The sequence below is a fragment of the Chionomys nivalis genome, chromosome 11, assembly GCF_950005125.1.
Source record: "Chionomys nivalis chromosome 11, mChiNiv1.1, whole genome shotgun sequence".
Lineage (NCBI taxonomy): Eukaryota > Metazoa > Chordata > Mammalia > Rodentia > Cricetidae > Chionomys > Chionomys nivalis.
In genome coordinates, this window is record NC_080096.1 from 34,629,912 (window position 1) to 34,655,771 (window position 25,860).

Genomic DNA, 25,860 nt, shown 5'->3' on the forward strand with positions numbered 1-25,860 from the left:
TACTCCATTCCACAGCTCCACAGGGGCAGCAGGGAACACAGAAGGGGCTGCAGTGCTCATGAAAGCCCAGGTTATGCAGTAGTGTTTACTCAGTGGGGGATGTTCTTCCCTGCTCCCTGCCACAAAGGTTGATGTAGATTCTGAGCAATGGACAACGAAGCCCAACCTGGTCTCCTAGGTAAGCTGCTTCTGCTAGGTTCTGCCTGCTTGGGTGAGAGAGGCTCTTTTCTGTTGTTAAAGAGGTCAAAGCTCTTCCTCTCTTTCTCTACTAACCATCCCTCTCACTCTCTCAAATCAATTCTCTCTCTCTCTCTCTCTCTCTCTCTCTCTCTCTCTCTCTCTCTCTCTCGTGTGTGTGCGTGTGCGTGTGCGTGCATGTGTTTTCTAATATATTTCCAGACATCTTGATTTTGAGATAAATCTAACTCTTACTTCCATAATGTACATGAACTTGCTAACAGTTGGACTGCCCAATAGGTTTGAAAACACCACTTTTTTAGAAAGCTGGGCTTTGGGCACTAGAAGGAGCATCAAAATGGAGAACCTTCTAGATTCTACAGCAGTAAAAAGAGGGGAGAGATACTGGGGGCTGGGAGGAAGATCAGACAGCTGGTTAAAGAGAGATTTCATTATGTGTCAAGCACCTGAGGCTGTACCAGACATAGTCAGTATTAGCTAAGTCACTATCATCTATGTTCACTGAGAATGAGGGAGCTTAGAGATCATTCACTTTCACTCCCACTTTTTTTTTTTTAAAAAAGTTCATTTATACCAGGTGTGGTGGTGCACACCTTAATCACAGCACCCAGGAGACAGAGAAAGGTGACCCATGGGAGTTTAAGGCCAGCTTAGTCTACAGAGTGAGTTCCAGGCTAACTAGCACTACATGATCAAACCTTGTCTCAAAACAATAAAAAAAAAAATGTTACTACTGTGTGTGTGATGCATGTGTGTGGGTATGCATGCCAGAGTGATGTCTCTCCTTTCACCTTTACTTGGGTCCTGAGAACTGAACTCAGGTCATGAAGCTTGCATTATTGGGCAGGAGATGCCTTCATCTACTGAGCCATCTTGCTAGCTCACCACTTCTGACCATAAAGTAGATTAAGAAGTGGTTTAGAGAGGGAAGGTACTTGCCATGAGACCTTGGGGGCTGGCTGGAGCTAGAGAGCAGGCGTCCACCTCTCAGGCAGAGTCCCTACAGGCTCCATTGCAGGTATAGTAGGAGCTCTAGGTTGGCCTTTATTCATTGTTTACAACCAAACTGCTTTTAACTCTTGTCTGAGTGGCTTGTGGTGTGGAGGCAGTGAATTCTGTCTTCAGGGGAATAAGATCTGGAGTGAAACCTGCCATACTTCTCCTACCCTGAGTCCTGAGAGAGGCTTCCTCTCTTGTGAATGGGGTTGTGGCTGAATTTCCCACTGCACTTTTAGCCATTGGTTCCTCCACACCTCCCAGATATAAATGGGGATAGCTAGTGCCAAGTGCCTAAACAAAATCTCCCCGTCAGACTGAGTTACTTAAGTTCCTCTCTTACCCTCCTCAAGGCTCCCAAGTTAGCTTGTCTAGAATGTAGAACCCTGAGAGAATCTGGGTGTCCTCACATTGGAGACTGGGTAAGTCATGCCTATGCCCATATGGTCAGGAGCTGAGTATTGAATGTCTTTAATCCCATTCTGGAGGTTTTTCCAACAATCTGCCAAGACCCAGATGGTACCCAGACCACAGCTTCTCATCAGTGGTTGATTTAGTTTGTCTTTTATTTTTACCAAAAATAGCAAAATCTTCCCTTTTTCACAAAAATATATTTCCCTCCCCACTCCCATCATCCCTGTTCACAGCCTAGACTTAATATGTCCTGTAGCCCACTATGGGGAATTACCCACTTTCCTTACTTCCCAACCACTGCCAAAGCTGTAGGACAGCATGCTTTCTTTGGAACTTTTCTGGAGCTGGCAGAGAAAGAAAGTTCCAGGTCCTGCTGATCTGGAGAGCCCTGCTGTTTCTTTGGAGGGCAGGCAGTTCCTAGACCATAACGATAAGCCTAGTTTTGGAGGTTTGTCTCAGTAGCCAACTTGAGCCAACCCAGGGGTGGTGGGGCTCTCTGGCATCAGGCTAGAAATCCTTGTTCAAAACAGGAACAGTTGTGTCCTGGAGAGTATTTGACAAACCCTATTTCCACAAGCATCTCGGTGTCACATCAGCAGACCCTAGAGTAGAAGTCAAGAGCCTTGGCTTTTATACCAGCTTTAAAAAAGCTTCCGGGTTTCAGTTTCCTCCTTTGTACACTGAGAGACAGACAGGATTCTTGTGTTACTTCTTGTTCTCCATCCTGACCTCTCAGGATTAAGGCTCTGGAAGGATCACGGTTTCCCTACCTGTGAGCCTGTGCATAGGGCTCAGTATGGAGGTACTAAGTAATGGCTATTGAAAGAGCATCCCCACCTCTCTGGATAGCCTTGCTTGGAGATCCAAGTAGCTGGGATGTCTTGGGATGGTTGGGTGGAGGCAGGTGTTTTCAGGATGGGAAGGTCTCCACCAGCTACATGATCCTCCGTGTCCTGAGACAGCAGAAAAGATTCCAGATGCCCCAATTCAAGTTCCAGTGGCTCTGTTTTAGAGGGCTATGTTGTGCTGGCCTTCAGTCAGGTCAGTAGGTTCTGGGTATGAGCTTGAAGTATCTCAAGTCCCAACTGAAGATCCAGGGACCTTTGTGGACATGAGGGATCAATCTCAATCCTCAAGAGGCTTACTGTTTTGCTTTGCTGTTTTGTGTTTTGTCTTTTGAGACAGGGTTTTTCTGTGTAGCCCTAGTTGTCCTGTAACTCACTATGTAGACCAGGCTGGCCTAGAACTCAGAGATCCTCGTGCCTCTGCCTCATGAATGCTGGGATTAAAGGTACGTGCCACCACAGTAGCTTAGAGGCTTACTGTTACCAGACCCTCCTGGAAGCAGAGAGATGAGTGACATAACAATTCGTGGACATCCTTGGCTGAGCAAATCAGCCCACATGGTGGTAGGTCAGGGTTTAAGGAATTCAGGGCAAAGCTGAACTTTCTGGCCTCCACTCAACTGCATGGGACTCATGTAGATAGAAAATGGTGCTCTAGATGATACCACTCCATCTACACGCACATTCTGTACACTTGTACATATGGTCAGAGTTGAGCTGGGGAACAAAGCTGTCATTACTCCTAAAAGGGTCACGGACTTAGATCATCCTGTCTGTCTGTTCACCCATCCACCCACCCATCCATCCAACATGAGGGCCTACTATGTGCCAGAAAGGAAACTGAATCTCTCAGACAAATCCTACAATCAAACCCCACCCCTTGCACACACACACACACCTACCCGCTTGCTCAGATACAGGAACTCACTCTCATAATTTTCTTGCCACCACTTCAGCCACATCCATATTCCCCAAATGGATTTGGAACCCACCATGATAGGGTGAAAGGGTGAAATATCAGAGCAGGAACCTGGAAGCCTACCCTACTCTTGGACTGAATATGAGGGGTTAAACTCCTTTGCTTCAGTTGCCCACTTGAAGCCCTCCCTTTTCCAGGCGGACTTCTGAGAAGTCCAGAGGTGTTGGGTATGTAGAGGGGTCCTACAGGCCTTCAGATTGCTCTACCGACAGGCTCCTAAGGGTCCCCTCTCCCAGCTACACTGTGTCCGATGGTCCACTTGATAGGCAACAACATCTAGATCTGGACTCAGTGGCAGATCCGTTCTGTCATCTCCCTCTGTAGAGACACAAAGTAAAGAAGGGTTAGCTGGGCGATGGTGGCACACGCCTTTAATCCCAGCACTTGGGAGGCAGAGGCAGGTGGATCTCTGTGAGTTCGAGACCAGCCTGGTCTACAAGAGCTAGTTCCAGGACAGGCTCCAAAACCACAGAGAAACCCTGTCTCGAAAAACCAAAAAAAAAAAAAAATAAAATAAAATAAAATAAAAAATAAAGAAGGGTTAGTCTGAGCTCAGCCTGCTGGGCAACTCCTTGCCAAATCATGGGGTTTGGGGGGCCTCATTCTTCCCCCACTATAGCTTCAACCATGGCAGCAGATCTGGGTTTGTAAATTGACACCTCCAAGACTTCTCTATGAGCGTACCGAATCCACTGGTAAATGAGTTGTCTCCCCTCACTTATCTACCTGGATATGGAAGTTTCATACAGATCCTTTGGAACTGAACTTTCAGGACGAGCCTTGGCAGTGAAGGGTCAGGGAGACTTGGCCTTACCAGTGGCTCTAGCTCCCTCTGGTCCACCAGGCTGAACTCCTGGATGAAGTAGTAAAAGTGCTTATAGCAGGTGTTGACATGTGCCTCCGCCCCCATGCTGAGGATGCTGTCGAAGTGGTGGATGTAGACGTGGACAAAGACTCGGAAGAGTCGGGTCAGGATCTTGGTGCAGACCTGCTGGAAGTTCTTGGGGAAGGGAACTCCTGGGGGTGGAGAGGGATGGAAGAGGGGGTCAAAATCCTAAGGGCAAAACTCCATCCCTTCCCACAGGCACTCCTCACCTCTCCTCAGCGCAGGACCCATAGAGGAAGGCAGAGCAAGGGTTTGGTTTTCTCCTATACTTTTCCTTTTGGGGGTGGTAGATAGTGTTGGGATTGGACCCAGGAATTCATTCACATCATTGAGCTCCAGCCCCAGTCCCCATCTTCCCTTTTTAAATGAAGCACAGATCAAAAAGTACCTTCCTTTCTTGTGCTGTAACACGGATTGCCGTCCCCATTTCCCACTGCCTGAAGCAGGGCTTTTCAAGCTTGTCACCGGCCAGTCTGCCTCAGACCACAGTGAAAATTATGGCCTAACCTGTCTCCAGAAACCTATGCACCCACAGAGATATGCACATCAGCCTCTCCTAGACAGTCCATTGTGGAGGTTGTGGGCCAGTTTTTAAGAACACGGGCCTTGAGGGTTAAGTCTTAATATCCCGGTAGGGCATAGAGCAAAGCCTTTAATGTGCCAACCCTGATTGCTCTCCAGCCACACCCCAGTTCCTCTGCTTACGAGTCTCACAGCTGGCTCACACCCTCCTCTCCATGCTAATTCTTCAAGAACTATTTCCGATATCACTCGTTCCTTCAGATAGCCAATAACATAAAGGACGTTCCCTCTGTGAGTCCAGCCCTGAGCTGGGCCCTTTGTACCTCTGTCCTCTGCTCTTTCAATTGTGCTGATGGGTCTGATAGTCAATCTAGATATGATAAAATGCAGGTGATGCGTGAAGGGGAGGCCACTTGCCAGAGGACCCGTAATTATTCACTAGTACAGACTGCAGGCAGGATTCAAACCCTCTCTGCCCAGCAGTACCTCTCAGAGATAAACCATACAGATCCTGCCCGGCCAGGAAAGACCACGAGAACCATGCGAAAGGCAGCGTGCACAGACCCCAATCCAGGACAGGGATCCCGGTGGCTTACACCCTCTCGTCTGCTATGACAAAAATCATCCAGTTATCCGGTTAAAAGTTTACCCGGGGCTCACCAGCCCAGGGATGTAGGCTAGAGGAGAATAAAAGCCAGGAGCAGACTGAGCCCTATTCCAAACACCTCCGCAGATCCCCTTCCTTCTCACTGCTCCTCGGAGCTTGTGCTCTGCTTCTCAGAGAGTCCAGCCTCGTCCCCGCAACTCCTATCCCACCCCTATAGACAGACTATGGCACCTGGGGCCCACCACACCTGGCTCCAGTTCTGATCCTTTTTCTGTTCAGTGTGCTTCTGTGTAAAATGGAAGGGTCCTGCTGTACACAGTAGTGCGGGAAACGGCAGCGGCAGCTGGGGAGGAGCCGGGGACTCGAATTGTGACTCAGTGCCCCGCTTTCCTCAGCATTCAGACTTTTTCCCTCTGGGCTTGACCATCTGCCCCACCCATTTGAATCCCTATAGCTCAGATGGGTGCTGGGACCTGGGTTGCAGGCGAGGCTGCTGTGATGAACACAGTGTCTCCTGGGTGGGGAGCCTGGGCCAGGGTGAATCATTCATCTCCTTTCCCTACCCTCCTCCCAGCCCAGGTCCATCTGAGGTAAGGAAAGGCCCCATGGCCTGGACCTGACTATGGAGTACTGATGAAAAGGTACCTTTTGGACTGATCCAGCTTTCAACTCTTCCCTTTCTGGGGCCAGGATTCAGAGGGGACTCTCAGGAGGCTGGAAGCCAGATCAGCCCAAGCATGACAGGGTGTTACTTGGTCTGGAAAGGGGAGAAGCAGCGTTTGTGGTCTTGTTGGGAGAGCCCCTAGTGGGGTCTGTGCACACACTGCCTTTCCCATGGTTCTCGTGGCCTTTCCTCGCTGGGCAGGATCTGTATTGTTTATCTCTGAGAGGTGCTGCTGGGCAAAGAGGGTTGAATTCTGCCTCTATGAGGAGGACACGAGGATCCCCAAACCGGAGTGATGTTGTCCTTGGCAAATGTTTGATTGTAACCAAGATCCTGCCTCAACTGGCTTCCTTTTCTACAATATGGGATCTACAATAGAGGAACGACCCTCCCTGGCTAGGCCAACTCTCCAGCCTGACAGTGCTCACCAACACGTGTCGGAAAGACATCCTCATCATTGATGAGACCCTCGATCCAGTCCATGAGCAATGCCATATAACGGGGTGCCGAGAGCTTGGCAGGCCTTCGGTACTGGCGCTCATCCTGCCAGCGGTACTCATAGCGAGGCCCGCCCGCCATGACTGGGCAGCTGGTCTCACTGCAGTGCTCAGCCATGGTGCCATAGATGAGGTTGATGCGGTTGAAGAAGTCCACCACGTGCACAGCGATCCAGTCATCGATGCTTTCGCCAGGTGGCAGCCTCACCACACTGCGAAGGTCCAGGCCAGACTTGAGTGAGGCTTGTGCCTTCTTATAGAGCTCGAAGCGTTGTGTGCCGGGCTCAAAGCGCTTCCGGGGCCGGAAAGTCTTGTCCTTGGCAAATACCTGCTTCAGGCACAATGCCATGGCCAGGCCTAGTAGAGATGGATGTCCAGACCCAGGGACCTGGAGATGCCATGCCAGGGACAAGGGCAGGAGAAGTGGGTGGTCAGGGTCTTAGAAAATGGACTTTGACTTCCCAATACAGCATTTTCCTATTGACTGTCAGCCTTGGGGCAGTTTCTTTACCTCATTGAAACGCTCATCCCCTAGCAATGGCTAATCTTTCAGGGAGTACTTTAGCCCTTACCCCACCCTCCAGCAGCCCCACATGCCTTTCATTTTGTTTAGCTTCCTCCCTGCTTTCTTTGAATCTTGCAGTGTAGCCTGGGCTCCAGACAAGTACTTATAGGACTTAACTGCTGACCATTACAGAAGTGACAAGAGGTTTTTGCAGGCTAACCAGGAAACAGGGGACTCAGATAAGGTGTTCTCTGGAAGCCCCATAGGCTAGCTGTGTAGTGTGAGAGAGCCTAGCTGCATTGTGCTAGGGGGGACCAGGGTGGAGAGTGGGAGGGGGGTTGATGGGGTGGGCCATGGGCTTTGATTTCCTCTGGGATATCCCGAAGTCCATCCGGCCACTGGGGATTCCCAGGGAGCAAAAGGGACTTTTCTACCAAAAATGTCCTTTCCTTTTTCTTTACACTGAAAGAGGAAAGGGCCCTCACACGGCCAGCTGCGTGGCCTTAAGTGTGGCTGCAGACGCTGCAGGAAGGGGCGGGTGGCAGGTCTCGAAGAGCGCTACTTCCTCTGACGAATGTTACAACTGGCTCCTTTCCTCCAAGCTGACCTCCTTCCCAAACCTGAATAAGCCACTGGCCTTCCCCTTGCACCTGACACTCCATAGATTACCAGCACACCTACTATGTACTTGGCACTGGGGGTTGGGGGGAGAGCAGCCAGACCCATCCTGCTGGACCCTTTGGATGTCTGCTTTGCATCTTAGAATGGAAGGATCCCAGACTCAGAGCAGACTCCAGGGGGCATCAATCAGAGCTCTCAAAGTCCTGGGACCCAAACCCGCTTCAAAACTGCCTTGCTAACATCACCACAGATTTATTCCATGTAAATCCTTGAAGACCCTGATGCAGTCAGGTTTCTGAGCATCTTAGGCATTTCACTGGGGATCCAGGCAATTGTAGATCCAGGCAATCCCTGAGACTGGGTCAACCATAGGTGAGTGCAGACCCTGACAGACCCTACTCACTAGGCTTGGGCACTGCGCTTGGGCTCCATTCTGACTAACCCATCCTCAACCTTGGTTAGTCTGAGCTCTGAGCCTAGCTCCACACTGAAAGAGGCTCGAGATAGTGGTGGACAAAGCTTATCCTTCACCTCAGACTGGCCTGACTTTGAAGCAGCTTCCTTTCTCAGATCTTTGCTAACTGCTGTGGCAGGATGGAGGAAGAGAGGGTGGGAATAAGGTGGTTAGTGTAACAAAGGCACGGAGCATAGAGAGATGTTACTTCTGGCCACAAATCCAACTTTCAGAAATGTTTGGACAGTTATTCCTTCTCATCACAGCAGACAGGCAGAATGGAACAAACAGAAAAAATGAGAGTAGTGTGGAGGGCAGAGAGAGTTACTGACCTCTTGAGAGAAGCTTGATGACAAGGAAGGTCCTCTCATTTATTCTGAACCCACCCCCTCCCCCCGCCTCAGCTTCTTCTCAAAGAAATGCCAGGCCAGGGCCTGAACTTCCTGAATGAAGAGCTCTGTACACTCCAGTTGCTATCTCCCTTGTAAGCTCTACCTGGGCCAGGGCTTCCAAAATCACTCATGCAGTCAGTGCGGTTTCAGGAACCTCCACCTTGATATGACCACCCCATTACTGACTGTTACAAACTCTTATTCAGCCTTTCAACTCCATGCCCTAACTTCCCCACCCCACCTCCTCACCAGCAGTCACCCTGGGCTTCTCCTTAACCCCTGAGCATGCCCCTTCTCTCCTGCCCATGTGTCTTTTGCTGGTTGGTTCTGGATTTCAGATTCCATCAGGCTGAATGCTACCTCCTTCAGCAGCCTTCTCCAGATCTCAACCTTGTGCGGTTGACTGCTCTTTGACCATTTCTGTTACTAGCCCTCTCTACACTAAGTCAGGACTGGCATAACGCTGGTGGCCTGTTTTCGGGAAAGTTTAGACTCAAGAGTCTTAGAGTTGGCTGGGGAGATTGTTCGCTGGGTAAAGAGATTGCAGTAAGCGTGAGGAGCAGTTTTGATCCCCATAACCCATGAAAAACCTGACAAGGCCTGGTGGCTTCTTGTAACCCTAACACTTAGGAGGAAGAGGCAGGGGATCCCTGGAAGCCCCAGGTTCAGAAAGACCCTGCCTTGGGCTGGTGAGATGTCTCAGTGGAAAAACTTGCTTGCTGGAGTTTGATTTCATGAAACCCACATGGAAAAAGGAGAGAACCCCCACAAACTGTCTCTAACTTCCACATGTACACTGTGGTGCGAGTGTGTGTATCTGTATGTATATGCATACACAGAAGCAAATGTAATTATTATTTTTTAAATAGACCTTGCCTCGGTAAATGAATTGGAGAGAGTTAGAAACTGTTGCCAACTTTGGGCCTCCATACCTGTATGCCCAATTCCACTTGCCCACAATACCAGGCATGCATACACATAGAGGAATACAAGTCTTCAAGTAGAAATAGCTCTGAGAAATCAAGAGGCTTAACCTACATGAACAGATGGGAAAACTGAAGTCCAGCGAGAGGATCTGAGGAGCCTGGCTTTGCATAGCAAGTTGTAGGAAGTAGAGGATTGGGATAAAGAGGGACTTAGCCTATGACAAGGTACAAAGGACCCTTTTCCTGCTCTGTCTGGTCACTGGCCTAGTGTAGATAAGGGGAGAGGAAGGGAGTAGAGAGGCCCCATCTTCTTGCTGTAGAACTTTAAGGCCCAGAACTTTTTCTAGAAAGAGTAAACGTGGAGGCTGAGTAAGGAGGTGAGAGCAGATGCCCTCCTACGCCTGGTTACTGCTGCTCTCTCCCCATGCCATCACTGAGATGGTTTCTCATACAGCCTCTGTTCCCCTTCACCCGTGGACCCTCCACTTTAATTACTGGGTGGGTGCCCAGCGGTTTGCTCACTCTGAGCATCTAATCTTCCCAGATGAAGAGCACAGATTGATTGACCCAACCTGTTTCTAATATTTAGCCCCCTGCCAGGGACACACCTGCCCCTCCCTGGGTCTGGCTCAGAAACAGCCCCAGTTTGAACTCAGAATCTAGCCTGGTATGCCCTGCAGCACAAGATCTAAAATAAAAGTAGGCGCATAAGACACAGCACTTGTTCAGCCAGACCCCCTCCCACTTCCACCGAGCTCCTAAGACCATCCCCTTATCTTCAGCTGTTAGGGCCAAACAGGTCCTAGGACCCAGAGGAGCCAGCCTGACGTTTCCGCCTTTGAAGACACGCCCCCTCACCAGCCACCGCCACCCCCACCCCGGACTTAGGGCGCTGAGCCTTGGACCCAGGGCTGAGGACTGTGGCCAGCCTGCTTTCGGGCTGGGCTCGCTTTTAAAAGGTGCCAGGCGAGGACCAAGAAAAACTGAAAGTGGAAGCAAGACTGGGCCGCGAGGGGCGCGGAGACGCGGCGCTCACTCACGCGCTCCGCCAAGGTGGACAGCTCCGGGTCTCAGTCGGCGCCGCCGCACCGCAGCGCGCTGGGTCGTCCTACTGCGGGTGATCCCGCCGGGCCGGGCTCCGTGCCTGTCCGCCTGCCTGCCCCGGGCTGCGGCCGCCGTCCCGCCGCCCGTTCGCGAGGAGACGCCAGCTCCGCCCCGGGCTCAGCCACGCCGTGGCCACGGGGCGGGGAGGGGCGGGGAAAGGGACTCCCCCGTCCCAGGACACACACACTCGTTTCTCCAGCCTTTCCGGGAAGTGGGAAGTCCGATGGGGCTCGCAGCCTCCCCGAGGGCCAAGGACTTGCTGAGCAGCCGCCCCAAGGGGCGTCTGGATCTTCTTTAGGGACGCAGCCTCAGATTTCTAGGCTGTAGATTGGGAACAAGCCCAGCTTCTCCCTGAAGCAGAAAGAAAAAGACAGTGGTTTGAATGGTTTCCTAGCCCTCCTACTGTCATCTGTGCTTCATTCTCTGAACTCAATAGGGTTCCTAGCAGCCTATGTTCAGCTTCAACCCCCTGTCACACACAGCACTCAAGAACCACGACTAGAGGCTGCAGGTGATGGAGAGAGGCAGAGGCAGGCAGATCTCTATGAACTGCAGGCTGGCCAGGGCTGCCTGGCGAGACCCTCTCAACACACACACACACACACACACACACACACACACACACACGAATGAGTGAATGAATAGGCAGTGGGAGCCGTGGACTAGGTCACTGGAGTGATTTCTCCACCCTCCTTCCCAAAGAAGGTTCAAAGAATTCATCACCTTCCCCACTCCAGCTGGAGACCTTGTCTGGCTGGGCAGATTCTCACACCAACCAGTCACCATTTCCTATCTCCAAACCTTTGTCTCTGTGGTTCTGCAGAGTGGCTCCTCCTACAGCCCTTTCCACCCGGTTTCAAACCTTTACATATTTGATCTGCATTGCCCACTCTTCTACCTAGATTTCTCACCTGAGAACAGGCCGATATCCCACAACAGGGCTCAACGCATACCGTGGCTTGCTCCCAGAAACCAGACTGCAGGCTCTGTCCGGGGTGAGGAAATTGAAGACTTTCTAGACTAGGAATTATGGTTACTCTTCATTGTCAGCGGCACTGCCTTCAGAACTGCCAAGGAGACACATCTCTGGGAGTGTGACCAGCCTCCTCATGCTCTTCCTGCCTCTTTCTGCCATCCTTTCCCCACCGTGGTGGTCTGCACTCCCAAAGTGTGAGCTGATACAAAACACTTCTCCCGAGCATTTAGTCACTGCCTGAAAAACAATACAGAAGGCCAAGGCAGGCAGCTGGGCTGCTGAAGTCACCTGGAGGAAGTGAACGGTGAGCAGGTGTGACAGGGGACCTGCTAGAGCTACAGGTGGTTTTATATCATGGCACAGATGCCTTATTGGGATTCCCTGGATCTGAGCCTGGGCCTGCTTTCTCAATTGCATGACAACACACAGATCCATGAGAATTTTGGTCAGAACTGAGGACCCATTCTTTGACCAAGAGCTTATTTCTGTTCCAGCATAAAATTCTCTACTGCTTTGTGCCCAAGTCTTAATCTGTCCCAAATTTCATATAAATAAACACATATGTATGGTTTCACATTTGCTCCTCGTAATTTGATATAACAACCAGTGCATTTTGTTGAGCATGACAGTGCACCGAGATCCAGATGATGAATCAGTCTCTGATCTCCAGTGCTGATAGGCCAACAGTTGGGACACGACATACACAGGTAACGGGGTCAGAAGTGGTAGCATAATGCACTGATGGTCAAACACTGGCAAGAGTGGGGGAATTCACAGGAAACACATAGAGCACCCTGAGTGTTTTCAGGAGCGTTTAACAGTGGCGCTGTCTATGGGTGTAGTTAGTTGTGGGGAAGCCATGTAGAGACTATATTACAGATGAGGTAGCAAGGGCCGCAGACAGCCGTCAGCAACCCTAGGCTGAGGTGCAGTGGGAATGGAATCTATGAGAAGCTCTGTGGCCTAAACAGAGGCCGTACCCAGCTCACAGCAATCAAGGGAAATCTACTGGCCAAATAAGCCCTCATTTCCCTCTGTTTTCCTCTCATCTTTGGCCAAGTTCCCCATAGCCGAGTCCCAGAAAAGCCAAGGATAGGGGAACCTGTTGCCACAGCCCAGAGGTCAGCCCCCGGGACACAGAGCTGGGAGGGTAGAAAGTTGTCTGGAGGAACAGTGGGTCAGGGATGACTTCACAGAGGAAATGACTTAGGGACTGCTTGTGCTTATCATTCCACTCTCAATATTTTACAAATGCCACTTATAATTTCCTCTCTCGAACTCTCGGGTGAGTTAGGAGTGGGTTTTTAGTTTCTCAGCCTAGGAAGGTTTGTGTTTTTCTTTTCACCTCTCATTACATTGCCTTGTGGTCAGAGAATTTGATCTATGTGAGTCTTTGGAATTTTGATACGACTTCCTTTGTGGCTTTGCACATGGTCATTTTCTGTGCCTCTGAGCTAGGTTTATAGGAAAGGCAGGGTTTAGTGAAGGATGAAAAGCACAGGCTCTCGCTTTGTGGGAAATGGAGGTGACCCATCCTGAAGGAATTTTAGAAGTTCTGGGTTCATCTGCAGTCTTGGATGTCTTCAGGGCAGAAGGTAGGAAAAGTTGGGGTGGAGGAGCACAGGAATGGTCCAGATTTCTTAAAGCTTGTACCCCTTCCTGTTGCTCTCAGTCTGGGCTGGAAGGACTGCATTCTTCCGGGAGGCCTTTCTGGGGCTGAGAAGACCCAAACCCGTGCCGACAAGTTTCTGCTTCACTGTGCATTTACTGTGTGACCTTGGGTTATTCTCACCCTCTCTGGTGGTAGACAACAACCATCCAGCACTCACTGTACACCCCTACGGGTAAGTCACTGTTCCCTCCCCCTGTGTCTTAAATGTGATACCTGGCTCCAGAGGGCTCAAACAGGAATCCATCTCTTTAGGCTGATGGGAGTCTGTGAGGATCTAGGAGAGTATTGCCCTCTTCCATTGCATAGCACTGACACCTACCTCCATGATGGCAGGTACAACTGTGTGTTCAGGAGATCTGGACTCCATACTCCCTTAACCACACCCTCTGGTGTTCAGGCGACCTGGACTCCTTAATCCCTTAACCACACCCTCTGGTGTTCTGGGAAAGCCCTTAGCCCCTTTTTCGGACCCACTTGTACCACCAAAGCATCTTGTAGCCACACCAAGTGTTCTCCAAGTGCCTTATCAGAACTAGCTCTCTGCTGTATCCCTCTCGGCATGTACCCAGGTAGAGAGTGGCCTCTTCCTGGGGAATCCCTGCCCTTCCCATGCCAGGAAAGACCCCCATCTCCTTCCTGAAATGAGCTGCTACACATCCACTTCAGTTTACCAAGCATCTGGCATCTAAGAGAGCCTTTTACAGGCCCACCCTCTCCTCATTCACTGAGGTTCCTCAGTCAGCCTCTGCCCTTCCCAGGAGGCAGGAGCGCACATCCTAGCCTGTTAGTGGAAATCTGGCAACCAAAGGAATTGAGGTGAGGTTTCCTTGAGCTCGAAGAGGTGAAAGATCAGTGGAATATGACCAGAGAAGACAGGATTGACAAGGATATACATTAAGATGTAGTGTGACCTTGAACAAGGCACACATTCTTCCTGAGCCTGTTTCCCCTTCTCTAAAATAGAAACACCATCTGCTCCTCTGAAGAGCTGTCAGGATTATATGACAGCTCTTGCAAACAGCAGAAGACAATGGCCGGTATGTTTGGGGGGTGCTGCCTTCAAAGTGTTTGTGTAGAATCGCTGAGCTTGTTCTGGAGCCCTGGGGGACAGTAGCCACCAAAGCAAAGGCTCGGGACAATATGAGAAGACACTGGCAAATTAGAGCTGGCCAGTCATGAATCTCCATGGTTGTGCTCATTTTTGGGAGGAAGATGTGCAAGCAGAAGTGAACCGGCCCCTTGTGATGTCATATTCAGGGTCTTGCTTCTCTGAGAACTTCAGACTGCCATGTCCTTTGGTCCAAAGTCTTCCTCCCTTCCAACTTCTCACTCACCCCTTGAGCTGGAGACATTCACATCTCCAGGTTTAGGGGTCTTCTGTCTTGGGAAGATGTCTGTAGTTTTTTTTTTTTTAATAGGAATCCAGTTTGCATAAATGAGGTAAATTCACAGTCCCCTGGTGTAACAAGATTCTCTTCTGCCAGCCAGCCCCCAAATAATGGCATGGGGACTTCTTATTAGTTATGAAAGCTTGGCCTATAGCTTAGACTTGTTTCTAACTAGTTCTTATAACTTAAATCAACCAATTTCTTTAAATCCACATCCTGCCATGTGGCATCACCTCTCTTCCATCTTGCACCTCCTGTTTCCTCTCCATGCCTTCTGGCTTTCCCTGTGTACCTAAATTCTTCTCCTTTTCCTTTCTCTCCCTGGAAATTCCACCTATATCCTGCCTATCTGTTTGTCAGTCAGCTTTTTACTACACCAATAACAACAATACAATTTTTTAAATATTTATTTATTTATTATGTATACAATATTCTGTCTGTGTGTATGCCTGCAGACCAGAAGAGGGCACCAGACCTCATTACAGATGGTTGTGAGTCACCATGTGGTTGCTGGAAATTGAACTCAGGACCTTTGGAAGAACAGGCAATGCTCTTAACCTCTGAGCCATCTCTCCAGCCCCCAACAATACAAATTTTCACAGTGTACAAATACCCCATAACATTTCCCTCTCTTTGTCTAAATAAAAAGGAAAAGTTTTAATTCTAACATAGTAAATAAGAGCATATACAATGAGAACAATAATCAGGTATGAACTACATTTATAATGTCCAGTCCATTTGTATTTGGCAATTTTGGCAAAAATACTATATTATCTATCCTATCTTGATAAATCTGAAGTTTTATACCTAATTTGCTTTCTACTCTAACTTGTATTACCAACCCAAAAGTATCTTTTTAGATCTCAAAACAGTTTTTTAGAAGACAACTTAAGCTTTTATGTCTCTTAATCTTATACACCTTATACCTCTTTTGTGAGTTTTGTTTTTGAATTTGGTAACGAGGAAAATTGTACCTATAACTATCTAGTCTTCAACATAACAAATACCTGAAAATATATTACCTGAATAAACAGGAAGTGCAAAACAGACAACTTTCAAAACTATAGAAATGGCAGAAACAGCTGGCTGCCTGGACAGTCACCCAAAGTTCCTCTGCAGCATTGGGGCAACTATCTTTGGTCTACAGACATAGAATATCTGACAGACTTTTCTGTGAAGGAGGAATTTTGAAGGACTGTCCTACCTTGTCTTGGCAAAGTTCCGCAGTTGCCTTCTTTTGTGTCCTGCTTGTCCAAATTTAGACAACATACTGTCAGCAGTCAAGGCAAGGGCCATTTCTTATAAAGTGGCTAGCTTTGTCATAAGAAAACAAACTCCATATGGAGGTTGGTTGGTGCCCAATATCCTTTTTTGAAGTAGATTGGCACTGTCAGGAGTAGATGTGTTTCATGGTCATGGAAAGCCTTCTTTATTAAAGCGTCTTGAACGCCATATTCTGTAGGTCTTTGAAGTGTTTGAAGACCACTTATCTAAATTATATCTGTTTAACCTTGAAAACATACCTACCATGACTACAAGTTTGATTGTTAGAGATGACTAACTACTAACCTGAATTTTTAAGTTATCCTAAATATTTTGTAATAATAGCTTTCAAGGACTACAACTTTATATAACATTTTAAAATGAGCTGCATAGGTACAATACCTTAAACAAGAGTAGAACTTATATACACAATAGCAAAGATAACCTTAAAACTCTATCAATATACAAAAATTCACACCAATGTAAAATATTTGAGAATAGTGATTGTTCAAAAGTAGACTCAACAATTGACCCTTTTATCCCATCATTTCTATACTATATCCCCCCTTTTAACTTTAGAAAGAGATCCCTGAATCTAATCTCCTTTGTTCAGATTTCTTCCTATGACCAATAATAATTTGTAACCACCTTCCCCCCAAAATGTCAAACATCTATAATCCACTGAACGATCAAAAACCACCCACCCTGCCTCTTGGGAATCTGGGCAACATGTTTTCTAGACTGCTTCCTATTGTCTTGGCGTTATGGCGTCTTAAGGGGACCCTGAGAAAATTGGGATAATGGTCAAGTTCTGGGAGAGTTAGCTGTTATCTAGTCTTGGTGTGATGGGAAAATGTAGGGCTTATCTAAAGTCTGGCTGGAGTAGTCTGTGAGGCTGGATCACCTGGGCTATTTGTCTTGTCTTTATTGGTATCTAGTCCTTTAGTTCTGAAAACATACAAACTTTTAAAGATAACACACATATCTGTATTAACATAAGTATGGAAAGTGCATTGTGCACAAGTCAGGTAAAGATGATTTTCTGTTTTATTTTTGAGCAGGTAAAAAGCATTTGTCAACTTTATAAGTCCATTTGGACTGTATAACCAAACTGTAATACAGATTTCCATCCATGTTATATGAAAGGTTGGCATATAATAATAAGTCATGAGGACTCTGTAGTCAACAAAAATTTTCAAGTCTCATCCAGTCTCGGAGCTGTTCCCATGTAGAGGGATCAGCATATACGTCATCTGTCCTGTAGTGTTTCCTGCCTTTTCCCGTCATGTCTGTAGTTAAGAACCTCAGGAGGTCTCCCCTGGTCAAATCTGATCTTGATTAACTTTGAAGGAATCTAAATGTGGAAACAAAAACACAACCTCTCCTGCAATGCAACACATTGTCTGACTTCCATTTTGAAGCCAAGAATCCCTAAAGCATACAGGCTGGTTTAATCCAGCAGTCCCTTCCATAATCCTATGTCTCTCAGCAACTGCCAGTCACTCATCAGAATTCAAAAAATTCAAAGACAACAAAGCACCATCCAGGATCCAGATGTTCTGTGTATTTCCCATTCTTACATGCCTTATTTTTTTATATTACTTTACTCTGTCTTTAAAGTCTTTATTATTTTTAAACTATTTTTTATAACTGTCTATACCCATTTGGTATTGTATCTGTCTACAGGTTTTCTCAGTTTGGACTGCTTTACTGTGCACCTGCAGCCTTCTCTGACGGTGTGAGCCAAGTCTTAAACTCACCCTCTGTGGGCTCTGCGCATGGCAGCTCTGCACATGGTGTTGGCTGGCTCAGGCCTGCTGGTAGCAGTTAGGAGCCATATCTCTGTATGCCAAGGCCCGCTTGAGAGACTGCAGGGCTAGAAAGCAATGTCTGACTCTGTGTTTGCATGTTTGGAAGTTTTTTTTTTTTTTTTTTAAAATCATTCTTGGAGCCTGTGTGGAAATATGTGCCCCACATTGGGCACCATATGTAATGAGTCTCTGCCAGCCAGATCCCAAATAATGGCACAGAGACTTCTTAATTAATTATGAAAGCTTGGTCTATAGCTTAGGCTTGTTTCTAACTAATTCTTATAACTTAAATTAACCCATTTATATTCATCTACGTCCTGCCATGTGACATCACCTCTCTTCCACCTTGCACTTCCTGTTTCCTCTATGTGTCTCCTGGTTTCCCCTGCACACCTAGATTCCTCCTCCTCTTCCTTTCTCTCCCCAGAACTCCTGCCTACACCTCCTGCCTGGCTATTGGCACCAGTCACAGCAATACATCTTCACATAGTGTACAAATATCCCACAACAGCCTGGACCTGGACTTCAGCATGGCTCTGGTAGACATTTTCTCTTCCAATCCCTTGGGCTAGTTCACAGCCAGGGGCACCCTAGGCCTGGAGGTGACAGTTGGGAAAGAGCTTTCACCAGTGTCCCAGGTAGGTGCCATGAAAGCTACATTTAAAAGTCCAGTCCTATCCCTGCTATGCTGTTGTGGTCCTTCAATTTCAACTGAGTCCAGATCCTTCTATAGGAAGCCTCATAACGCTTCCCCAGTCCTTACCTCTTTTTTCTTCCACAGCTTCCTTTCTCCAAGTGTGTTCAATAATACCTGCCTTAGAATCACCAGTGCGGACATGGTGGGGGTCCTTTTGGGGCTCGAGTAATATCTTTTAGTTGTGCTAGGAGATTAGTGCAGTTATAACAGAATATGATGGGATGCAAGCCGCATAGCCACTTTTCGCCTGTCACCCATTCATTTACTCATTCAACAAGTATTTACCAATGACCTAATAAGGGTCATAACTTGTAATGGACTAAAAGCAGACCTTGTCCTTACCTGGTGGGACTCACGTCTTCTAAGGAACTTCTAAGTGGTCTACTCATCCCAGCGCCTAGTTCAAAAGACTGATACTGGACAGGAACATTAGTGAATGCTGTCTGGGAAGTGGGTGGCTCTCACAGAGGATCTTGATATCACTTAGTCCCATATCCTTGAAGTACTTGAGAAAACTGAGGCACAGGGAAATATGGACTGTTCCAATGCTGAATCATAAAAAATTCCTTCAGTAAAACTTCTATTGACTGAGATACATTTTCTCGTTTGTTCCTTTCAGCAACCTGGGGAGTTTGTCTTTAGAGCTTTAAAGATGTCTTCACGTCAGAGGGAGGGAGGAGTGGGAAAGATAAGGTTCCACCAGCAGGGCCTGGACGCTTGGATAAGATCCCAAATTCTGTTTTGCGGTTCCCTCTGTGCCCCCTCCTGCTGTCACTTCTAGGAGATGGAAAGACTGTGTTAGTTGCAGCTGACTGGCAGCAATTCAGGCAGTGGTAGGGTTCACTTCTTGGTGGAGACCTAACTGTACCCCATGAAGTCTGGGTTTCATGCCACGTGTAGCTTGTGACTTCCTGCAGTTGTTATCTGGCTTGTCATGGGGCGGCATGTGAGACTCTACTGAGAAACAGTCTGGGGGTGGTCCAATGAAGCACGATTAATAAAAACTCAGGGTCAGAAATTGGGGTTCAATCTGAAGATCCGAAAAGCAAAACAGACAGTCATTGGCTCTTACCTTGACCTTAGTCTGAAATGACGACCCTGCCTCTCAGAATCTTAGAATGAGACTGTCTCTGAGAGCTGTCTTGCCCCGTTTTATATTCCGCTCTAGGGCTGGGATTAAAGGCAAGCACCACCAGATTTCTATGGCAATTAGTGTGGCTACTGGGATTAAAGGTGCATGTAATTGTGGCTCCTGTGATTAAAGGTGTGTGTCATTGTGGCTACTGGGATTAAAGGTGTGTGTTACCATGAACTGTCTGTAAGGCTGACCAGTGGGACTATTTTATGTTTCACTCTCAGCTCTTCAGGCAGTCTTCATTTATTAAATACAATTAAAGTGCCACTACAGTCCAAGTGTGGATGTTCTCTTCCAAGAGTTTTCCTGAATAGTCTCAACTACCCAGAAAGAGCCTCTTCTGTTGGAGCCGTTGCTGCAGAGTTCTTGCTGCCTTGCAGACATGCTTCTGTTGTCTTCCCTTTTGTTCTGTAAACCCCTAAAATGGAGTCTTATTTATTTTACTTCTCATGGGACCCTGTAGCAACACGAAGAGTTGTAAGGAACTGTCTGTCTTAGGGAGCGCTTTCAAGACTCCAGTTACTTCTGAATCTGTCTACAACCTAGAGAAGTGAGTACTGACTTCAAAAGAGGAAATGACTTGGCCAAGAAGCACAGCCTCAAATGGCAGGCTGGGACTCAAGCTTAGGCCCAGTCACAGGGCCTGCACTTGGGCTCCTTCCCGCCCAAGCACTTAGCAAATGCATTGCTTAGACAGCTATCTCATATGACACACCAGGAGGTTGGAATGGGGCTAGGCACTCCAGAAATGTTTTCCTGGGAAAGGAGATAGCATAGTCATGTGTGCCTAGGTGCTTGTTAAAGCAATTAACAGAATTAATTATCTTAGCCATCTTCAGGAACCTTGACCCCACTGAGATTCCCTATTCTTTTGACAGCATAAAATCTTCTGGGACCGATCATATTCCACACAAGGCACAAACGGCACCAAAGGAGAAAGCCATTTAGCTGAGAGCAAAAAGAAGAGAGAGGTAGGGAGGAAGCCATACAGAGAAAGAAGAAAAATGGAGTAGGCTATAGAAGGCCACCCAAGGGCCACTCGCTTTCTAGACACAGACTATTTACTTCTGGAAAGAAGGCCTGAAGTGACCCACAAAGAAATTTAGATCTTCTCTGACCTTGTGAGCAATTTCCTCTCCGTAGGAGCTTCCAGAGAACACAGCAGGCGGCTGCTCTGAGTCAAACCGAAAATGAGAGATTTCAGGCAATCCATCCCAGCTCCAATGGGGTGTGAGTTTTCCCAATGAGCTCTGAGCTGAGTTGCCATCAATCCCCTGACTTCTTCCATAGCTGCCTGCCTGGCTCCACATATCTCATCCCTCTCTGCTTGCTCACCATGGGTCAGAACAAATGCATGCTGGACAGATGGAAGCTGCAGCCTGTACAGGCAGCACTGAATTCACACAGCCACAGGGTCAGGGCCAATCAGCAGGGGCTACAGCTAACCCAGTGTCTGGCTCCAGGGATCGTGAGCCAGTGGGTGCCTCGGCTCTCAGAGTCAAACAAGGAAAATATTTGGGCCCCATGGGTTTCTTCTCATGCCACACTGAGGTCCTCACTTAAGACATCCTGGCAATAGTGTTTCACTCTCTGGAAGATGTTCCTAAAGGACAACGACTGGCAAATCTTTGTTTTATTTCTTTTTCATCAGTTCTTTGAAAAATGTGTACTGCATATTTTGATCATATTCAAGCCCTCCCTCAACTCCTCCCAGATCCACCTCTCCTTTCCTACTCACTCCGCATTGTGTCCTCCCTTTCTTAACCCATCAAATCCAGTTTGTGCTGCCCAAATAACTCCTAATAGTGCCCCATCATAGAGGCTGAGAACCTGGCTGTTGCTTGGACCTAGAGGTTGGGTCCCATAGTGGCTTTTCAACAACCCAGCATTGCTCAGTCTCATGGGGCTGGGTGCCTCAGCAGCCACAGTCTAGCACAGAGAACCTGGAGGGTCCTGGAAAGCCAATGGATCTTAGTTAATGATGAGCCTGGGAATGGTGATTCTTGAAGATTTCAGGAAAGGAAGCAGCAGCAGCAGCAGCAGCAGCAGCAGCAGCAGCAGCAGCAGCAGCAGCAGCAGCAGCAGCAAAAGAGCTAATCAATTTGACAGTGAGAGGGCAGGCCAAGCACGCAAGAGCCTCTTCCTTCTGCCCATGTCCCCCTTTCAAAATCTGGCCTGCTATCGGAAGGCAGCTTACACAGCTGATGGGGTCTTCCCCTATTAATGGAGGCAGTCAGGACAATTCTTCTGGTGAAGCTTCTCAGCTGATTCTAATTTGTAGCAAGGTGACATTAAAAGCAACCATCAAAAAGCTAGGTGTGGTGGCACAGGCCTTTAATCCCAGCACAAAGGCAAAGGCAGGAGGATCTCTGTGAGTACAAGGCCAGCCTGAGGTACGTGGTGAGAGACCCTGTCTCAGAAAACAAAACAAAAAAGCAACCATCAACTTGACACACAAACAGGTTACTCTAAAAGCTGTAACTTTTGAGGGGCAGGGTGCACATACCTACACATAAAATATTCTTTTTTGCAAACAAAAATAATTCTCAGATAAGCCATGTATAAGTAATGATACAAGCTTATATACTTTGGCCCCAAGTTCCAGGTATTAACTAGCTCCTGATCCAGATGTTAGCTTGCTGGCTGTAGGCCTTCCTGCATCTTACTCCCTACCCTCTTGCTATCTTTGCCTATGTGTGGGCACTGTGTTCAGCAGACTGTGACTAGTGAGTGCTAAATCATTACCCCAATCTGCATGATCTGGCCTGAGTTTAACCTGCTTTCTTTTCTTTCTTCCTAGCCTCCGGTTTCGGAGTCCAGTCAAGACTCCCAAAATTCTCAACATGCTTTTTGTTTGTTTGTTTTTCGAGACAGGGTTTCTCTGTAGCTTTGGAGCCTGTCCTGGAACTAGTTCTTGTAGACCAGGCTAGATCCGCCTGCCTGTTTTCCGAGTGCTGGGATTAAAGGCGTGCACCACCACTGCCCAGCTGACTTGGCTGCTTCTCATGGTAGCACCTTGCCTTTGTTTTCTACATGTAGCTTCTAGAGTAAGCAAAATAGCCATTGACTGAGACTGGACACAAACACCATGTTTACCAGGGCTGGACCTTGGGGATGCTTATAGACTTTGGTGGGTTTGAGTTTAGTGGCCACTGGGGAATTTATTCAGACTCCTCAGGACCTCCTATCTTTCGGTAAGATTTCATGCTGGAACACAGGAATAGAATTCTGTCGCTAACGGGCGTCATCATTGTAAAGGCTGAGAATGTTGAGGGAGCAGAGCATATAACCCTTGCAGTGGTAATGTGGGGACAGCAGGACCTGGGAAAAGAAGGCTGAGATGCATTAATGGAAGTTTGAAAGATAGGAAATAACTTCATGAAATGAGTATAGGCATTTCAATCAGACAAACATAGTCAAAAACACCAGAACAGAGGTGGGAAGTTGGAGCACTATCAATAAAATGGCTGTAGCTAAGAAGCCCAGCAAGAGATGAGAGTCAGGAGGCACCAGATCTCAAAGTCCCTGTGAGATGATCCAAAGAAAGGAACTTTGTCCTGAATGCTCATTGAATCCTAGGAGGCTTGTTTGTGAACCTTTTTTCTTACAGATATCCCGGTTCTCTCTTTCTTTTCTTTCTTTTTTCTTTTTGACTCAAGGAAAGATGGGCCTCTATATCTCAGTTCTTCAGGCCCAAACAGCCTGAAGTAACCCTGTGTGAATGGATGTGACAAAGGGAAGTCATACGTCTAGAACATGGACAATCACTTCTTTTCTTGGCATGGCTCCTGATGCAGGCAGGTGCCTTAAGTCACCTCTCCCCTTTGCCCGAAGTCTCTCTGTTGGCAGACAGGAATAAAAATGCCCCCATCCTGTTATATGAGCAAAACGAAGAGGACCAAATACTCCATGAGCATAAAGCAGCACACCAGAAGGGTTCTCCGGGGTTAGATCAGGGTGTCCTTCAAAACGCTCACATTGTTCTTTCATCCCCAGGAGAGTTGGCAGACAAGTTTTTTGGACTGGCTCTGCCCTGCCTTCTGGAGACCTGAGCTTACAGCTGTGGCTGGGGTGTGAGGTGATTGGAGGTTGCTCTCTTCTGAGCTGGGGGTGGGGGAGGGCAGGAGAGTACAAGGAGAGTGGGCAGTGGATCTCTCTCCCTGCTTCACTTTACCTGGTACTCTCTCCCACGCACATACTCTCAACAGTTACATTACATTATGTTTTATAGTTGCTGGTATTTGAGTCATGTTGTAGAATATTATTTTAAGATATGCTTGTTTATGCTGTGGAACATTTGTTTAATGATGCAAAGATGTGTTGCATTCTTTTATGTTGCATTTGTTTAACTCTGTGAAACCGTGTTACTCTGCCTGTCTAAAATACCTGATTTGTCAAATAAAGAGCTGAAAGGTCAATAGCAAGGCAGGAGAAAGGATAGGTAGGACTGGCAGGCAGAGAGAATAAATAGGGAAAATCTGGGAAGAAAGGATCAAGGAACAAAGAAGGGGTCAGCTACACAGCTACAGACAGAAACGGAAGAAGAAGGAAAGAAAAGAAATAGAGAAAGGTAAAAGCCCAGAAGCAAAAGGTAGACAGGATGATTTAAGTTAAGAAAAGCTGGTTAAAAACAAGCCAACCTAAGGCCAGGTATTCATCAGTAAGAATAAGACTCTGTGTGTTTTGGGAGCTGGGTGGAGGGCCCCACAAAAAAAGTAAAGAGCCAAAAAGTAAACAACCAACAATAGAGTTGAGATAATTTTGCTAGTTTACTTGTCTTTGTTATGGGAATAGAAGCTACTGAGAGCAGAGGTGCTATTTGTCCTGTCCACTGCTGTATTCTCACTTTAAGTGCTCAGTATGTAAACAGGTGCTTGGTAAGTGTAACCGCTTTATCAAGTGCCTGGGGAGTCAGCATCTGTGCCTCTTCTCCCAGACCGAACAAAAGGTCACTCTTGTATAGAATAGCTCTACCTTCTAAATGAGTTGGAAGAGAAGTATGACTATTCTGAGAACAAAGCAAAGCAGATTCTAGATAAGGCTCAGAACCAGGCAAGATACAGGTGGCAGATACACAGCCCAAGAACAGGGGGTTGTATCCTCCCTCAGCCTCCTATGTGCAGCACCGAACCCAGCAGTAGGTGCTCTGTGGGTAGCTGCTCATTTGCTACAGCTGGGGCTATAACTCACTGCTTAGCATGTGTGAAGGTTTAATTTCTAGCACTAAAAAGAGAGAAAAGTCAAGGATACTGGTGCATGCCTGTAATTCCAGCGCTTAGGAGGTGGAGGCAGGCAGATCAGGACTAGCTTTAGCCATATAATGATATAATAGCTCATATAATGGGCTATATATATGAGATCGATCTTGTCTTAAACGTCTGAGAGGCATTGAGAGATGGAGGCTGGAGAGATGGCTCAGTTCTTAAGGGTCCTGGCCTCTTTTCTAAAGGACGTGGGTTTGATTCCTAGCATCCACATGGTGGTTTATAACCACCTAGAACTCCACTTCCAGGGGATCCGACATCCTTTTCTGGCCTTCACAGGCACCAGACATGCATGGTATGCGAACATATACACCAGCAAAATACCCATACATATACTTTCGTTTTTTGAGACAAGGTTTTTCTTTGTGTAACCACCCTGGTTTCCTACAGCTCACTCTGTAGACCAGGCGGGTCCCTGAACTCAAGAGATCTGGCTGTCTCTGCCTCCTGAGTCCTAGAATTAAAGGCATGCGCCACTACTCCCTGGCATAAAATTTTTAAATAATAATAAAAGAAGACCCAGGGAGGGCAGATAGGAGAGAGCGAGAATGAGTGTGAGAGTGAAAGATGATAGGTAGATAGATAGATAGATTGATAGATAGATAGATTGATAGATAGATTGATTGATAGATAGATAGATGATAGATAGATAGATAGATAGATAGATAGATAGTCTCAAGTTCAAGTGTATCACTAGTTACTTTGTGTTTCTGTGACAGCACACCTGACAGACAGCTTAAAATAAGGATTTACTTGGGTTTGTGCTTTCAGCAGGTGTAGTCAGCCCATTAGGGTTGGGAAGGCCTGGCAGAGTTCCCAGCAGCTGGACGGTGGTAGCTGAGGCTTGTTCACACTGAGGCCATGGATCAGGAAACAGAGTAATCTTGAACTAGAAGCTGGCATAATGTTTTAAGGCCTTGCTTGCTGACCTACCTTTGCCAGCTGGGTCCCAAACCTCCCAAAGTAGTGCCACCAGCCATGGACCAAGTGTTCAAACACAGGAACCTGTGGGATACCACAACATTACATGATTCAAATAGAGAA

At 47.4% G+C, this 25,860-nt stretch overlaps 1 protein-coding gene across 1 annotated transcript; it reads right to left on the reverse strand.

Annotated features, from left to right (window-relative positions):
* Positions 1–1,790: 1,790 nt before the first annotated feature.
* On the reverse strand, positions 1,791–10,715 carry Mob3c (MOB kinase activator 3C). The gene is made up of 4 exons (XM_057784441.1): positions 10,547–10,715; positions 6,540–6,996; positions 4,247–4,449; positions 1,791–3,750 (listed from the first exon to the last, which is right to left on the reverse strand). The coding sequence occupies exons 2-4, from the start codon at positions 6,955–6,957 to the stop codon at positions 3,721–3,723; spliced, it is 651 nt and encodes a 216-aa protein (XP_057640424.1). The 5' UTR covers positions 6,958–6,996; positions 10,547–10,715; the 3' UTR covers positions 1,791–3,720.
* Between the last annotated feature and the right edge of the window lie 15,145 nt (positions 10,716–25,860).

Coding starts and splice junctions, on each gene's coding strand:
- Mob3c (XM_057784441.1), bottom strand. CDS start 6,957: ATGGCATTGTGCCTGAAGCAGGTATTTGCCAAGGACAAGACTTTCCGG. Junction 4,450..6,539: donor TGTCTTTCCGACACGTGTTG/GTGAGCACTGTC, acceptor CTCCACCCCCAG/GAGTTCCCTTCCCCAAGAAC. Junction 3,751..4,246: donor AGAGGGAGCTAGAGCCACTG/GTAAGGCCAAGT, acceptor GTGTCTCTACAG/AGGGAGATGACAGAACGGAT.